Source organism: Sturnira hondurensis, unplaced genomic scaffold (assembly GCF_014824575.4).
Source record: "Sturnira hondurensis isolate 20B ecotype Veracruz unplaced genomic scaffold, ASM1482457v3 Scaffold0021354, whole genome shotgun sequence".
NCBI classification, from domain to species: domain Eukaryota; kingdom Metazoa; phylum Chordata; class Mammalia; order Chiroptera; family Phyllostomidae; genus Sturnira; species Sturnira hondurensis.
The window spans coordinates 6473864-6491894 of NW_028093985.1; the positions used below are offsets into that span (position 1 = coordinate 6473864).

At 38.0% G+C, this 18031-nt stretch overlaps 1 protein-coding gene across 1 annotated transcript in view; it reads left to right on the plus strand.

Moving 5' to 3' along the window:
* Positions 1 to 18031, plus strand: part of JMY (junction mediating and regulatory protein, p53 cofactor) — a 107071-nt gene that overhangs the window by 81446 nt on the left and 7594 nt on the right. Inside the window, exons 7-10 of the mRNA XM_037032409.1 lie at positions 1419 to 1505; positions 13279 to 13374; positions 14517 to 15120; positions 16151 to 16461. Of these exons, the coding sequence (XP_036888304.1) occupies positions 1419 to 1505; positions 13279 to 13374; positions 14517 to 15120; positions 16151 to 16458 (1095 nt within the window). The 3' untranslated portion in view covers positions 16459 to 16461. The remainder of the gene's footprint in view (positions 1 to 1418; positions 1506 to 13278; positions 13375 to 14516; positions 15121 to 16150; positions 16462 to 18031) is intronic.

Here is an 18031-nt window from a genome sequence, read left to right on the forward strand (position 1 = left end):
TATCACCTTTTTAAAATCTGGAAAAAATTTAATTTCAAAACTCATCTCACCTTTGCTCTGGGTAAGGGAATATGGACCTGTATTCTCATGACCAAGGAAACCAAGACATAGCAGTTAAATAAATGACCCAACCAAAAGTGGTTAGTATGGGGCAAGGTAATAAGATTCTATCTTAAGTCTGTATGACTTAGAAGCCTGAGTCCTTATATCACCATATCATGTCACTATATAATACTACCTTTGTTTCCCCCTGGAGACTACCTTGGACAGGTTCATTTCATGATCAATAAATTTAACCTAGCATGGGTGAATAATATAACAGTTGATTAAAAAATAATTTACTGGTTTCAAAGGTTATTCCTTAAATGCCTTTCTCTGGTTAGAAGAGTAATCTTTTGGTATAGCTCTGATAGTGTTGGAAACTAATATGAAGCCTTTTATGTGAAGGACTTTTCCAGAGGGACACAGAGAAAATGAAGATTTGGCGGAGTGCCACCAAAAAGTTGCCAGATAATAGTGCATTATTTTTTAAAGAAGCACATGTATCCCATTTTATTATTGTATTATTTTCATGTGATTAGAAGCAGCATACCTATATTTTCTTTATAATTCTGACATTCTAGTCTTTAAGGTCTTTTTTAGTTCTCAAGTCTGTGCCCAGAAGTTTTGAGAGATTTTAATGATATGGATTAAACCATTCTGGGCAAACTCATGTTCTTTAACTCATCAAAGAGAGTTTAAGAATACAGCTTTTCAGCCAAGAGTTGTATATCCTTTCTGCCCAGACAGTTTAAAGAGTACAATAAGACTTTGAATCTTCTGGCCACGGACTTGAGAACTGCAAGAGACTTTTGAGATTATATAAGGACACTCCTTTCCACTCTACCTTGCCCCATCCCTCTCCCTCCAAAAAAATAAGAGAAACGAGAAGGGTCAGAGAAGTTTTAATAGTTTGATAGAAGAATCTTTTTAAGATCTTCATGATTTGACTTATGCAGCTTCAGAATTCCTAATGAGAAACCAGAGGTAGTTTACTTGGTATTTTGCTATGTAGGTATATGTTAAGATTAAAATTTAACTTTATCAAGTAATCACTAGGTTATATTTAATATAAGTTAAATATAAATATATATGCCATATTTTTCAGACTATAAGAAGCACTCCCCCCCCCCAAAATTTGGGAGGAATAATGGTTGTTAATGCCGCTGTTGAGTTCTGTTTACATTTACATTGGTGAAATATTATGTTATTTATGTTATTAAATATTTTACCGCATTTTTTGCTTCAAAAAATTTTTTTCTATTTTCCTCCTCTAAAAACCTGGGGTGCGTCTTATAGTCTGAAAAATAGGTTATGTAGTTTCTAGATTATATTAAATATGTTTCACTTATATTAAAACACATTTTATGTATTTATAGGAAATTTGTATTGCAAAACACAATGAAAAATTCCAGCAGCGCCTTCGGAGTGAAGAGGAATATAGAACCCATCACACAGTACAACTAGTAAGTTTGGATTCTTGGGGACTTGGAATAAAACTTCGATTTTTACATGTATCAAAGTGAATTAAATTTATAGAGAATTTTAAAATGTTTTAACTATAAACATTAGCATTATTTCACTATATATATGCACATACTGTATAATTTAGAGTACTTTTGGCATAAAGCCACACACGTACAGCTTTTCTGTTAGCTAAAACCCATACAAGTGTGGTACGTTTGTTACAGTCAGTGAACCAACATTGACACATCATTATCACCCAAAGTCCATAGTGTACATTAGGATTCATTCCTGGTGTACACATTCTATTGGTTTTGACAAATGTATGATGACATGAATTCACCATTAGTAGTATCATACAGAATATTTTCATTGCCCTAAAAATCCTCTGTGCATTTCTTTCTGTCCCGAAACCACTGGTAATTTTTACTCTCTCCATAGTTATTTATTCCAAAATGTTTAATTGGAAACATACAATAGGTAGCTTTTCATATTGACTTATTAGGTTAGTAATATACATTTAAGGTTCTCTCATGTGTTCATGACTTGATAACTCATTTGTTTTTAGCACTTAGTAATATTCTGTTGCCTGGAGGTACCACAGTTTATGCATTCATCTACTGTTGGTTGCTTCCAAGGTTTGGTAATTATGTAAAGCTCTTGTCCAGATCATACAGATACTTGTACATACATAAGTTTTAAACTCTTGGGTAAATACCAAGGGGCATGATTGCTGGATCATATGGCAAGAATATTTAATTTGGTTAGAAATTGCCAAATTGTTTTCCAAAGCAACTGTACCATTTTGCATTTCCACCTCAGTGAGTAAGAGTTCCTGTTGCTCTACATCCTCACTGACATTTGGTATTGTCAGTGTTTTGGATTTTAGCCATTACAATAGATGTGTAGTGGTATCTCATAGTTGTTTCAGTTTGCAATTTCCTAATGGCATATGATGTTGAACACTTTTTCATGATACTTATTTGCCATCTGTATATCTTCTTTGCTGAAGTGTCTGTTCAGACCCTTTGTTCATTTTTTAACTGGGATGTTAAAAAATTGTTTAAAGAATTTTTTTGCCCTGGCTGGTGTGGCTCAGTGGATTGAGTGCAAGCATGGGAACCAGAGGTTCTCCCAGTTCGATTCCCCATCAGGACACATGCCTGGGTTGCAGGTTAGGTCCCCAGTAGGGGGCACATGAAAGGCAACCACTGATGGTTGCACCATCAACAACCATTGATGTTTCTCTCCTTTTATTTCTCCCTCCCTTCCCCTCTGTCTAAAAGTAAATAAATAAAATCTTTGAAATTTTTTTATGCTTTATGACAGTCCTTTGTCAGATATATCTTTTGCAGATATCTTCTTCAAATCTATGCCCTGTCCTTTCATTCGCTGGAGTATCTCTCACAGGGCAAAACTTCTTAATTTTAATAAAGTCCAATTTAACCAGATTTTCTTTCATGGGTTCTACCTTTGGTGTTCTGTCTAAAAAGCCATCATATTTCTTTTCTAATTATATTCAAGGAACTTTATAGTTTTGCATTTAGGTCTGTGATCCATTTTGAGTTAATATTTGTGTGAGTTTGGAGGTTGTAAGGTCTGTGGATAAACTTTTTTGTTTGTTTGCATGTGAATTTCTAGTAGTTCTGGCACCATTTGCTGAAAAAACCTGTCCACCCTCCATTGAATGGCCTTTGCTCCTTGCTAAAGATCAGTTAATTATATTAGTGTGGGTCTTTTTTTTGAGCGTTGTATTCAATTCCATTGATGTAAGTCTTTGCCTTGGTAAAGAAGCATTTTTAACTTATATTTTATTGATTATGCTATTACAGTTATGACAATTTTCCCCCCTTTGCCTCACTCCACCTAGCAACCCCCACTCCCTCAGGCAATCCCCCCACCATTGTTCATTCCATGGGTCTTCTGTGTAAGTTCTTTGTCTACTGCATTTCCTGTACTGTACACTACGTCCCCATGGCTATTCTTCTTTTTTTTTTTAATATATTTTATTGATTATACCATTACAGTTGTTCTATTCCCCCCCTTCTTTCCCCTCCACCCGCACACTCCCTCCCCCACCCTTCTCCCCCCCTTAGTTTATAACCACGTGTCTCAAGTTCTTTAGGTTCTATATTTCCCCCACTATTCTCACCCTCCCTACCATCTATGCTATTTTCTGTGCCTTCTCCCCCCTTCTCCTCCTCCCACCCCCGTTTCTAACCCTCCATGTGTTCTTCATTTCTATGGTTCCACTCCTGATCTAGCTGTCCTCTTGGTTTGCTTTTGTTTTAGGTGTGGTTGTTAATAACTGTGCGTTTGCTGTCCTTTCACTGTTCATATTTTTCATCATCTCTTTCTTATATAAGTCCCTTTAGCATTTCATATAATAAGGGCTTGGTGATGATGAACTCCTTGAACTTGACCTTATCTGAGAAGCACTTTATCTGTCCTTCCATTCTAAATGAAAGTTTTGCTGGATAAAGCAATCTTGGCTGTAGGTCTTTGGATTTCATGACTTGGAATACTTCTTTCCAGCCCCTTCTTGCCTGTAAGGTCTCTTTTGAGAAATCCGCTGACAGTCTGATGGGTACTCCTTTGTAGGTGACTGTCCCCTTATCCCTTGCTGCTTCTAGGATTCTCTCCTTCATTTTAGTCTTGGCTAATGTAATTATGATGTGCCTTGGTGTGTTCCTTCTTGGGTCCAACTTCTTTGGCACTCTCTGAGCTTCCTGGATTTCCTGGAAGTCTATTTCCTTTGCCAGACTGGGGAAGTTCTCCTTTATTATTTGTTCAAATACGTTTTCCACTCGTGGCTGTTTCTTTCCCCCTTCTGGTACCCCTATAATTCGGATGTTGGAACGTTTAAAGATGTCCTGGAGGTTCCTAAGCCTCTCCTCATTTTTTTGAATTCTCATTTCTTCATTCCTTTCTGGTGGGATGTTTTGTTCTTCCTTCTGGTCCACTCCATTGATTTGAGTCCCAGTTTCCTTTCCATCACTATTGGTTTCCTGGACATCTCCCTTCATTTCAATTAGTTTAGCCTTCATATGTTTCTCTAATTTGTGACTGTACTCTACCAATTCTGTGAGCATCCTAATAAATAGTGTTTTAAATTGGGCTTCTGAGAGCCTGGCAATCTGTTGGTCGCTTAGAGTTATTGGCTCTGGGACTTTGAGTTCTTCTTGAGCCATCCTTTGGGCTATTTGTGCCTGTTAAGTAGCAGGAACGGAGCCCTAGGTTTTCACCAGAGCAGGGCAACTCAGTCGCTGGGTTGTGACGTTGTATGTGGGGGCGGGGTCAAAGAGGGACAATGGCTTCTCTCCAGTGCCCGCCGCGACCCCCACCAGCACCGCAGCCACCACCGTCACCAGGGCCACGCGCCCCACTCCTTGGCACGCGGGTGTGCCACCGCTGTCAGCCCTCCACCACTGGGTTTGCCCCCTGGGGCCTGCGTGGTCCGTCTCACTGCGCGAGAGTGTGCGACCTTGGTCAGTCTGTTCCGCACCCCGACTAGGTCCGGGCTGCCTGCGCTCCTAGATCTGCCCTGGCTGACCCAGCTCTGCTGCTGGTTCTGCCTCTTACCGTCCTCGTTGAACGGTTCGTAGCTGTCGGACTTCCATATAATTCGGTTTTCTGGCTCCTGGATGTGTGGTAGTTCACCAAAACTTTTGTTGTATCCAAACTTGGTTGTGGGAGAAGGCACAGTGTTTCCACCTATGCCTCCATCTTGGTGGAAGTCCCCCCCCATGGCTATTCTGTAACTACCTATTTATATTTAATCCTCTCACCTCTTCAACCATTCTCCATACCCTCTTCCCATCTGGTAACCATAAAAATGTTTTCTGCATCAATGAATCTGTCTCTGTTCTTCTGAATCTGTCTCTGTTCTTCTTGTTTGCTTAATTTAGTTTTTAGATTCATTTATTGATCAGTATGTACTTATTGCCATTTTATTGTTCATGGATTTAATTCTTAAGTAACTCCCCTTAACATTTTATATAATCGGGGTTTGATGATGGTGAACTCCTTTAGTTTTTTCTTGCCTAAGAAGCTCTTTATCTGTGCTTCAATTCTAAATGATAGCTTTGCTGGATAGAGCAATCTTAGCTGTAAGTCTCTGCTTTTCATGATTTTGAATATTTCTTGGCAATCGCTTCTAGCCTGCAAAGTTTCTTTAGAGAAATCAGCTGGAAGTCTTATGGGAACTCCCCAGTAGATAACTATTTGCTTTTCTTTTGCTGCTTTTAAGATTTTCTCTTTATCTTTAACCTTTGGCATTTTAATAATGATGTATCTTGAAGTGGGCCTCTTTGCATCCATCTTGTTTGGAACTCTGTGATTCCTTGACTTGCATGTCTATTTCTTTCATTATTTTTAGGGAAGTTTTCTTTCATTATGTTTTTCAGATAGATTTCCAGTCTGTCTTTTTGCTCTTTCTTTTCTCCTTCTGGTACCCCCATGATGCAAATGTTGATTTCTTGAAGTTGTCCCAGAGGCTGCTTATACTGTCTTAATTTTTTTGGATTCTTTTTTCTTCTTGTCCTTGTTGGGTTTTTTTGTTGTTGTTCCCTTATGTTCCAAATCATTGATTTGATCCTCAGCTTCATCCACTCTACTGTTGTTGCCCTGTAAATTGTTCTTCATTTCAGTTAGTATATCCTTTGTTTCTGACTGGATCTTTTCTTTATGCTATTCGGGTCCTTACTAAGTTCTTTGAGCATCCTTATAAACAGTGTTTTGAACTTGGCACCTGACAGATTGTTTATCTCTGTTTCATTTAGCTCTTTTTCTGGAGTTTTGATGTGTTCTTTTATTTGGGCCATGTTTCTTTGTCTCCTAGTTTTGGTAGCCTCCCTGTGTTTCTATGTATCCAGTAGAGCTGCTTTGACTGTGTGACTTGGTAGTGTGGCCTAATGTAGTAGGTACCTTGTAAGGTTCAGTTGCGTGGTCTCCCCTATTATCAAGCTGAGTACTTAGCTATGCCTTTTGTGTGGGCTGATTACACCCTCCTCTTGTAGTTTAGCCTCAGTTGCTATATGAGATCAACAGGAGAAATTTACCCGGATCAGTCAGATGCAAGGACTGGCTGTGACTGCTAACCACCAGCCTCCATCCTCCATGGAGGATAAGCTATGCAAAGGCAGGATCATAGTGCTCTGATGCGATCTGCTCTGTAGCTGTCCACTGGATGCACTGGCCCTGGGGTTTCCCAGGTAAAATAGGCCAGGGTCAGCCTCCACCTGTGCTTTACCTGGGGCCACCCTTCCTGAGCTATAAAGCAGTCTGAGGTGACTGTTACTTGTGCTAGGCTTGGAGATACCCAAGCATAGCCAAGCTGTAAAATCGAGGCTGACTGCTGCTGGTGCTGGGCCTGGGGCTCACTGAGAGCAGCCCTTCCTCATTTGAGAGGATTTAGGAAGTTGTGAAGCACAAGCCTAGACCAGCCATTCATATGGAAAAGCTGCTTGGATGGGCCCATAAATTGGATGGGATAGAGTCTCTGTGAATCTCCCAGGTGGGTCAAACAGTGTTAGCCAGGTTGATGGAGCCTCAGACATGGCACCAGCTTGCCAGCTCTGTGGCTATGTGCAGGGAGTGTTTAGAAAAGGGGCATTGGCCTCTGCTTGCCTTGATCACAGACAGTTCAGTTTCTCCAAATATGCTACTGGTGCCTTACAAGCTACTACCCCATTGCTGAAGTTAAGAGGGAGTGAGTCTGAGTAAGTCCACATGTGGGCTCTTTAAGAGCAACTGCCTGGAGCTTGAGAAGTTTCTTCCACCAACTCAATCCCCATTGGTTTTGCAGCCTGAAGTTGTGGGGACTTACATTCTTGGGCTGGGGACCTTGTTTGGGGATGGGACTTCTTCCTCCTGAGATGTCACTCCTGAATTTTTATCCACCACACATGGTTGTGGGACCAGCCAGTTCTGAGTCTGTGCCCCTTCTACCAGTCTGGATGGATGTAGTTTCTTTAATTCCATAGTTGTCAGACTGCCATTCAACTCAGTTTCTGATGGTTCTGAGTGATGGTTCTGTATTTAAGTTGTAATATTGATGTGGTTGTATGAAGAGGTGAGCCATATCTTCCTACAGCATCATCTTGACTGAAAGTCCTCTGTAAAGAAACTTTAGAATCAGCTTGTCAGTAACCATAAAATACGCAGCTGGGGTTTTGACTAAGATGGCATTGAATCTGTAGATCAAATTGGGAATAACAGACACTGTAACAACACTGAGTCTTATCTATCCATAAACAAGGAATATATCTCCATTTATATAGTTATTTGATTTTTTATAAGAGTTTTATAGTTTCATATAGATACTGTACCTAAATTTGTTTTATTTAATTTGTATTCTATCCTGGCTGATGTGGCTCAGTGGATTGAGTATCAGACTGCAGAACAAAAGGACACCAGAGTTCAATACGCAGTCAGAGTACCTGCCTGGGTTTTGAGCCAGGTCTCCAGTTGGGTGTATATGAGAGGCAACCAATCAGTATAACTCTAACACATCAGTGTTTCTTTCCCTTTCTTTGTCCCTTCCTTCCCCTCTCTAAAAATCAATAAACTAAAGAAATAAAAATTAAAAATTGTACGTAAATTTTTTTCTTTTTTAAAGTATAGTTTATTGATTATGCTATTATCATTTCCCCATTGTTGTCCCTTTTATCCTCCTCTACCCTGCATCATGCCCCCCCCAGCATTCCCCTCCTTTAGTTCATGTCAATGGGTTGAACATAGAATTTCTTTTGACTTCTACATTTTCTATACTATTCTTTACCTCCCTTCTCTATTTTGTACCTACCAGTTATACTTCTTATTCCTTGTACCTTTTCCTCCATTCTCCCCTTTCCTCCCTCCCCAGTGGTAACCCTCCGTGTGGTCTGTATTTCTCTGCTTCTGTTCCAGTTCTAGTTGTTTGCTTAGTGTTTTTGTTTTTTAGGTTTGGTTGTTGATAGTTGTGAGTTTGTTGTCATTTTACTGTTAATATTTTTATCATCTTCTTTTTCTTAGGTAAGCCCCTTTAACATTTCATATAATGGGGGGGAGGACAAAAAAACATTTCATATAATAAGGGCTTGGTGATGATGCCGTCCTTTAACTTGAACTTATCTAGGAAGCACTTTATCTGCCCTTCCATTCTGAATGATAGCTTTGCTATCCAGAGTAGTCTTAGATGTAGGTCCTTGCCCTTTCATGACTTTGAATACTTCTTTCCAGCACCTTTTGCCTGCAAGATTTCTTTTGAGAAATCAGCTGTTAGTCTTACAGGAATTCCTTTGTAGGTAACTCTTTCCTTTTTTTCTTGTTGCTTTTAAGAGTCTCTCATCTTTAATCTTAGGTAATGTAATTATGATGTGCCTTGGTGTGTTCCTCCTTGGGTCCAACTTCTTTGGGACTCTCCGAGCTTCTTGGGCTTCCTGGAAGTCCTTCCTTTACTCTCTCCTCCCCCCTCTTCCTTCCCCTCCCCTTCTCTCCGTGTGTGTGTGTGTGTGTGTGTGTGTGTGTGTATGTGTGTGTGTGTGTTATAACATGTAAGTAGTTTTTCATTTCAAATCCAGTTCTTCACTGGTACATTGGAAAGCAGTTGACTTTTATATGTCAACCTTGTATCTTGCAACTTTTCTAGAATCACTTTCTATTTCCAGGAGTTTTCTTTTTCCTTTCTTTTTTTTTTCTTGTGTCAATTCTTTCAAATTTTCTGTGTAGATAGTGATGTCTCCTGCAAGTGAAAGAGATTTATATCTTCTTTCCCAGTCTGTATACTTGTTTTTGTTTTTCTTTGCATTAGCTAGGATTTCTAATACAGTGTTGGAAAGGAGTGGTCAGAGGGGAACATCTGTCTTTTCATGTTTTCAACAAGAAAGCTTCCAGTTTCTCACCATTAAGGATGGTATTAGCTGTAGGGTTTTTGTTAGTGTTGTTTGTCAAGTTGAAGAAGTTCTCCTCTATTGGCAGTGTGCCCCTGCATTGGCATTACTAGTTTTTTTTAAAACCTTCCATTCCTGGTATTTTTTGTACCTCGTCATGCCTGCAGTATATTATTCTGATAGTAGTCCTTTGAGACACATCTTAGGTGAGTCAACACCATTGATTTATATTTCATTAAACAGTAGTAGTGATGACATGACCACATCACTATATATGTTTGCTTAAAAGTTTTCTTCAGTGTAACACACAGGGCCAAATTTGTCTATATTATCACTTAAGCTTATTTTGGCACATGTTAGCTGAAGCCCCTTACTTTTTATATTAAGTACATGAAAGTAGCCAAACTACCCATTAACTGTTTGAGTCTTCTTTTTCTTATTTTATTTTATTTCAATTCATTTTATTTTATTTTATTTTTTAAATATTTATAGTTGTTTTATTGTTGACCAGCTACAGTTGTCTCAGTTTTTCCCCTATCACTCCCCACCACGTCAGCCATCCCCACTTCCCACCCTTGACCCTACCCTTCTTTGTTTTTTTTCATATCACTTTCTTTTTATTTAATTATTGTTCAAGTACAGTTTTCTGTCTTATATTCCCAGCCCTTCCCCCCCCCCGCAGTGCTCCCCACCTCCCTCCCATTTCTACCCCCCACCTTACTTATTGTCCATGTGACCTTTATACTTGTTCCTGTGAATCCTTCCCCTTTTCCCCTGTGATTCTCTCCCCTCTCCCCTCTGGTCCCTGTCAGCCTGTTTTGTATTTCTATGTCTTTGGTAATATTTTGCTTGCTTGTTTGTTTTGTTGTTTAGGATCCTGTTAAAGGTGAGATCATATGATTCTTCTTTTTCTTAGCAGCTAGAAATAGGTAAATTAATTATTTCAATTCTGTTTTTTACTCTTTTCATGGGTCAGAAACTGGTTGATAAGGAAGGTTAGACTTAGCAGAACACATGTGTCAGAATGCCCTCTACTATGACCATCAGCACCTACACTATCAGCTTGCTATTTGTTCCTTATTACATGAAGGTTTGTTCCTTAGAATTTGTTTCTTATTACATGAAGATTTGGGCTTCTGATAAAAGGCTAATACTTTCGTGGATGGCATAACTAATTACTTTAAAAAGGAATATTAGCCCTGGCTGGTGTAGCTCAGTGGATTGAGTGCGGACCTGCGGACCTGCGAACCAAAGGATCGCAGTTCGATTCCCAGTCAGGGTACATGCCTGGGTTGCGGGCCACTTCCCAGTGGGGGATACATGAGAGGCAACCGTACATTGATGTTTCTCTTCCTCTCTCTTTCCCTTCCCCTCTATCAATAAGTGAATAAAATCTTTTAAAAATGAATATTAAATCCTTTCTCAAAGAGTTTTATGTGACAAAGAAGAGTAAAAATAAGAAAATGAATACTTGGGGGAATCTCAAAGATGAATGTCGTATGTGTAATGTCATTTGCCTAACACCAGCTTTGGGTGGAATTCCTCATTGGGTGGGAGAATGAATTTTTAATTATCTAGTCCTCTTTAATATGTATAGATAGTGGAGAGTGAAACTTGGCTTAGATTAGGATAAATCATTGTTTTTCCATGCTGGCTTTATACCACCTTTTTCAACAGTTGGGTGGTAGATTATTTAAAATGTAGATCCCTAGATGTTAGCCTAATATTGTTTCAAAAATTTCTTCTAGAAATCTTTGCAAATTAAATATGTAAGTAAGATTATGGAAGTTTAATATTTGATTGTAAGCTCTAAAGCAATAGTTATAAATGTAACATTACTTGCTTATTACTTTTTTTTAAGCTCAAACATTTTGGGTAAACAAAGGAAATGGTGGTCAGGAAACAAATCAGATCTTCCCATTAAAAAATGCATTCTTGTTTTATGTAACCACATGCATTCATAATTCATGAGTTTCACTTCAAGAAAGTACACATGTGCCTTGACTGGATGGGTCAGTTGGTTGTAGCATCATCCTGTACAACCCATAAGGGTCCAGGTTCAATCCCAGGTCAGAGCACACATGAGAGGCAACTGACTGATGTTTCTCTCTCACATCTGTGTTTTTCTCTCTTCTCTCCCTTCCTCTCTCTCTAAAATTAATAAATGTTTATATTCTTGGTTGAGGATTTTTTAAAAAGGGGAAAAATAAAAAGAAAGCACTCCTGGAATACATGCTTTTAAGCTGTAGTTTATAGAAATTGATCAGAACTTTTTTAGTTATTTTGCTCATGATAGCTTCTTTTAATACTACCTACTTTCTTCAGGCTCTGATATGTGCCCTGACTAATCATTGTCTGTTCTTATCTTTTTTAAAAAATACTTTGTTATGAAAACCCTTTATTGATTTTTGAAGCATAATATGTACATAATATACATACAGAAAAGTCTATTGCTCATAATTATATAACATGAAGAATTTTCACAAGATGAATATGCCTATATAACCAGCACCTAGACTGATAAACAGAATGTTACCATGCACCCACTTTGGGTTGCCTCTGTCACCATCCAGTAAATAATCCCCACCACAACTTAACTTTTCCTGGGTTTAGTTTGATTCATCTTGGAGACGATTAGATTTCATTAAGATACTATTTCAGGAAAGTTTCGTGGTTGCTATATTTTTTTAGTCTGGTGTGTTTTGGGAATGCTTGTGTTTCCTTTATACATAAAGGACAATTTGGCTGGATGATGCTGTTATATTTCCTCTTCATCTAAATTTTGGAGACATTACCACACTCTCACCACACTCTTACCACACTGTCTTGTAGCATTTACTGTTGCAATAGAGAGGCCTGAAGTAACCTCTCCCAATCTATACCTGCTTAGGAGACTTGATTTTTTTGCCTGGATATCCATAAAAAATCTTTTTTTACTCTAGAAATCTAGTCACTGTACCACTTGATCACTATGTAGAAGGGTTTCCTGAAAAAATCATGTACACTTTAGTCTGAAGATTCAAGTAATCCTTTAGATTTTGATATAAGCATCCAAGGCAAACATAGCAGTAAACCGCCATCAGAATTTATATTGTCCAGGACAAGTTGGTGGAAAAAAAGAAAGAGGTACCAGAAAAGAGAATAATGGAGAATTGAATTTGAAAAAGCAGACAAATGGAAGAAAGGTTAGACAACTTATAGTTGATTCAGGAACACAAGAAAAAAATTTAACTTTTGTGCAGATAAATGTCAACTGTAAGTTGAGATAGTTCATTCAAATGATTCATGTATAGTGCTGGAAGTACTTCTCTTCCCCCCCTAACTGCTAGCTATATTGGTTGAACTAATTTGTAATATGTAAATTACTGACCAAGTGGTTGCTGATTTTATTTTTAAGATCCATTATTTGAGTTAGAATATAGCAGCTATAAGTATTTCATACTAAAATTGGTTAAGCCATAACCCCCAAAATGAAACATTCTTTAGTTAAAAGATTTTATTCTATTTTACAGAATCAACATCTTTAATTGGGAGTAAATACAAAAAATAAAATATTTTGTTTAGCCCTAGCTGATGTGGCTCAGTGAATTTGAGTGGTGGCCTGCAAATCAAAGGGTCACGGGTTCAATCCCTAGTCAGGGCACATGCCTGGGATTCAGGCCAGGTCCCTAGTAGGGGGGCCCATGAGAGGCAACCACACATTGATGTTTCTCTCCCTCTCTTTGTCCTTCCTTTTCCTCTCTCCAAAAACAAATAAATTAAAAAAAATTTTTTTGTTTAATGTATCATTCTTTGGAATGATCCAGATTACTAATATCCTGGGAGAATACTCTTCTTTTTTCCTGTTACCAATAAAAAGAAATGTGAAACATCATAATGAAATTACTATTAATTTTCTTACCAGAAGAGAGAAAAATTACATGATGAAGAAGAAAGAAAAAGTGCCTGGGTTAGCCAAGAAAGACAAAGAACACTGGATAGACTTCGAACTTTTAAACAGGTAACATAAGTATGATCATTGTATTGTTTTTCATTACTACATACATACTCCTATTGTGAATTTATTTGTATGAGAAAAACTTAGTTTTCCCCTTTGTTATTTAGAAAACAATTATATCAGTCCTTTTATGTTTTTAAATTAGTGGTTTTATTACATAGCTACCTTTCCTCTGGTTGTTTCCAGAATTAATATTCTTGTGACCCTTGGCCTACCACTTCAGTGTAGTAGTATAAGGAGAATGAATGGTCAAGGCCTCTGGAAGCCTGGATTCCTCTTGAGCTTTATAAAAATAATTAGTTAACAACCAACTTCATTTCATACAAATGGTAATAATCTATACAAATGTCCAGTGACAGAAATAGAGGGTGGATCAGTATACCTGAGAAATGCCTCAGCAGTTTCCTTACCAGGCTGACCCATGACTCTGGACACTGATATCAGAGCAGCTAAATGTTTCCTTTTAACTGTGTGTAAGCTGAGTGATTTTAGTTATTAAGGTGCTCAGGAGCCTTACTTCAACTGTCTGTGGTGAGGGATCATCTTAGAAGTGAAGGAAGCTTTTGATAAAGTCCTCTTAGTATTATAGTAAAAGGGGGAGGGGCCATAGATGAACTAGCCCTTAATATAAGGATAAGCCTTGAGTTAAGTAAATGTATTAACTCAATGCATTTCACTATAGTAGAAGTATAGCATTAGAGTCCTGTATGTCAGTTACTATTCCAAAAAATTTTATCTGTAAGCAGTTGGAAATATATTTAAGAAACTAATAATTAGTTCCTTAGCTTTATGCATATATATTTGTGTGATTGACATCATTTATGTTGCATAATTTACATTGCTATTATTTTCATCTAAATGCATACTTATGCAGTAAAGACCTTTTTGTAATCATGGTAATTTTGAATAGTTGCTTAAATCAATAAGAGGATACAAGACCTTGATAAAGAATTTGATAATAAAGAAATAATAGTTTGGTCATAACTGTTTGAAAAGTACTCTGGTTTTCTGTATATATTAAAGAATTTTCCCTGAAAATTACAAAATTTCCAAATAATATCTTTCATTTAAGGGAGAAAATAGCCGTTTGTTCATAAATTGTTTGAATACAATTTAACCAGTTATGATAACTTCTGATTTTTTAGAGGTACCCGGGTCAAGTTATACTTAAATCAACCAGATTGCGACTGGCTCATGCAAGAAGGAGGAGTGCCACCAGTCCTGTGCCCTGCGAGGACCAATGTGACTCTGTACCAGGAGTGCTGCAAGTAGAAGAGAAGAATGAAGAGGTAGAGGAAGGAAGAGGCAAGCTTGGGTCATCAGAGAAAACAGAAGCCCAAAGCCTCATACAGCTCGAAGATACTTCATTAGTACAACTTGAAGACACTTCATTACCTCTCAGTGGTGTTACCTCGGAACTGTCTCCCACTGTTTCTCTTTCACTTTTGAATAATAATGACCCTGAACCAGGTTCTGGTACCACAGATCCACTCCCACCACCTCTTCCTCCAACACCACCTCCCCCACCACCACCTCCCCCACCTCCCCCCCCACCACCACCTCTGCCTGTTGCTAAGGACAGTAGTGTCCCAGAGACACTGGAGACAGGTCTGCCTAGAACGGAGGGGACCGAGAAGAGGATCCCGAAGTCTGCGAGTGCCCCTTCAGCACACCTCTTTGATAGTAGCCAGCTGGTCAGTGCCAGGAAGAAGCTCAAAAAGACTGCTGAAGGTTTGCAGAGAAGGAGAGGTGAGTTATAAAGAGATTCCATGTCTGTTGAATAAAGCAGAACATAATCAAAGGATTTTTTATTTCATGGGATCTTACAAAGCTTAAAATTCTCTTTTATTTTTGGACATTATTTGATAGCAGGTAGGTTTTCAGGGTCACAGCAAGGCAGAATTCTTACCAACCCGCATCAGTAAATGTGTACAAACACAAAAATGTGTACCTTTAGCTGTTACATGTGTTTTTAAAAATATATCTTCTGAAGTGATTTTTGATGTATTTGGTAATATTTAGTATGTGGCTCCTTTTGTGAAGAAAGTCTGGTTTTAAACTTTGGAAACACAAAAAAGGTATTCACTTCGGAAAGCTTAAGCCATCTGGTCAGAACCGTCACATCAGGATGACGACGTTAGCAGGATGGTGTAACACTTGGTCACGTGTTCACTGATGACCTTTGTACACTTTTTGTATAAAGAAGCGAAGAAGAACAGGGAGTAATATGTACAATTTCTTGCATGTCATTTATGCCTAAAAGCTATTTTTGAAAAGAACAGAATAATCCTGTCCCTTAAGGAGCTTTAGCTTGTTTGCATAAGGAGAACATATAAAACATTTTGCATGTTTCATTTTAATCTGAGAGACTATGCTGTAAAATATTTTTACTATAACCCAAGTAGAATTTTATGTGTAAAACAACTAAATGAAAACAAGTCACTATAATAAACCAAAATTAAATTTTTAAAAATTGAACGTGTTGAAACCCAGTCACTGTCTGAATTTCGATTGGGCTGTTGCATTACAGAAACTTTTGGAGGCCTCATGCGTGCTAATGCCAAATTATACCTGACATGGAACTTGAGTCTTAGGATTTCTTTTTATAAGCCTAATAGATCTCCTGTGCTTTGGCAATCTTTTCTGTTCACACTTCTTCATGGCCCATTTTATAGATGGTTTTTCCAATGTCATGGGGTATCACAGTCCTAAAGTCTGGAGGTTATACTGTAATTTAAGTGCGATCCTAACTGTAATTGTTCTCTTTCTTTTTCTAAAGTGAGCTCACCTATGGATGAGGTGCTAGCTTCCTTGAAACGTGGTAGTTTTCATCTGAAAAAAGTTGAACAGCGAACTCTGCCTCCTTTTCCTGATGAAGATGATAGTAATAATATCTTGGCACAAATAAGGAAGGGGGTAAAATTGAAGAAGGTGCAGAAGGAAGTTTTGAGAGAATCCTTCACGCTGCTGCCTGACACAGACCCTTTAACACGGAGCATCCATGAAGCTCTTCGAAGAATCAAAGAAGCATCCCCCGAGTCAGAGGATGAAGAGGAGACTTTGCCTTGCACAGAATGGGAAAACTAGCAAGTAAATGGTCTTTCTTTCTTCAGTAGCATTTGATAACACAGCTTATATATTGTATAATGATGTCTGTTATATTTTACTGAGTCTGAGGTTTATTATTAACTATACAGTTTAATTGTAGTTAAGTCATAAATTTGTAAACTTCAGGTTTTACTTCTATAGTTTCTAGAAACTTAATGGAAAAGCACTTTTCAAAGATACTGTTATGTAAATGCTGTTTTTTACATCCGGCTCACTAAAAATTCTGCAGTATAGCTTTATCCCAAGTAAAGAAGATAGTCTTATTTGAATAACAGGATGTCTTATTCTAGCTGTAAAGCACAGAAAAGGCTTTTTCTAATCGAAGTATTTTGATTACAAACTTATACATATTGAATTTTGATGTCTTAGTAGCTTCCCACAAAGGAATTTTTAAAGATCAGTCTAGAAAAGTAATTGTATTATCTGATTATTTAGCTTTCTAAGCCTTTAAAACAAGTTTATTACAGTTAGTGCATTATTTAGTTACAGTTGCAGTTAACATAAATATAAAAATTACATGTATATAGATACACACACATACCTTACTGAGTACCCCAGTTGGGTATTGGTTACACATTTGGCATTTTCCTAAGGTAATGGAGAGTTACACTGCAGTATATTTTAATAAGCTAATTACATATATTAAAGAGTATATAGCTTTACAACATTCACCAAAAGGTGGAAGACTCAGTGCTGGAGGGAGTAAGGAAAGGAGTAATAAACTTATTCATTAGCACAGTTAATTCTTAAACATGCTTGAGATTACCTGGAAAGCTTATTAAAAGTGTAGATTCCTGGCCTTTACTCCCTAGGATTCTGACCAAATACAACTGATGTATATGGAGGAATACATCTATATTTTAAAGACTTAATACAAAAAACATAACTCATTAATTTTTATATTGATTACATGTTCAAATATACTATTTTGGACATCAAACATTACTAAAAGTAGTTTTACGTGTTTGTTTTGGACATGGGTTCATCAAGAGAATGTTCCTCTTCTACACTCCCAATTTCACCTCTCCCCAGCAGCATCTGCAAAGATCAGTAGTTTAACAAAATGGGTGAAAAAAATCATATTCCTCTTGGGAAGTCGTTGTGTATTATCTTTAATGTGCCGGAGCCGGCATTCCACAGTACCATGGTCCTCCCATGGGTCTTGGGCTTTTGGTGTCCTCTTTCCCAAGAGCCTTATTTATAGAGGTCCTAATTAACAGTTAGTCTGTAGGACTTACTCTTTTTAGATCCTCAGATAATTTCAAAGCATTTGTGCTTGTACATATGTGCACTGTGCTTTGCAGAGGGATGTAAATATATTGGTGTGTCTACTTTTTGTGTTTCTGTCCAGACACCCAGCTGTTTGACTGGGAATCCTTTCCCCTCTGGATATTTGTAGATTGTCTCCTACATTACAGTGCGTGCCACCTACTGCCTTGTGTCCTGCTCCTCAGTGAGCTTCTCTGTGTGCTAGCTCCTCAGCCTGTGCCTGACACTACCATCTTAGTGCTGATTGGTTGGTCCACAGTGGGGCCTTCACATAGATGAGTTT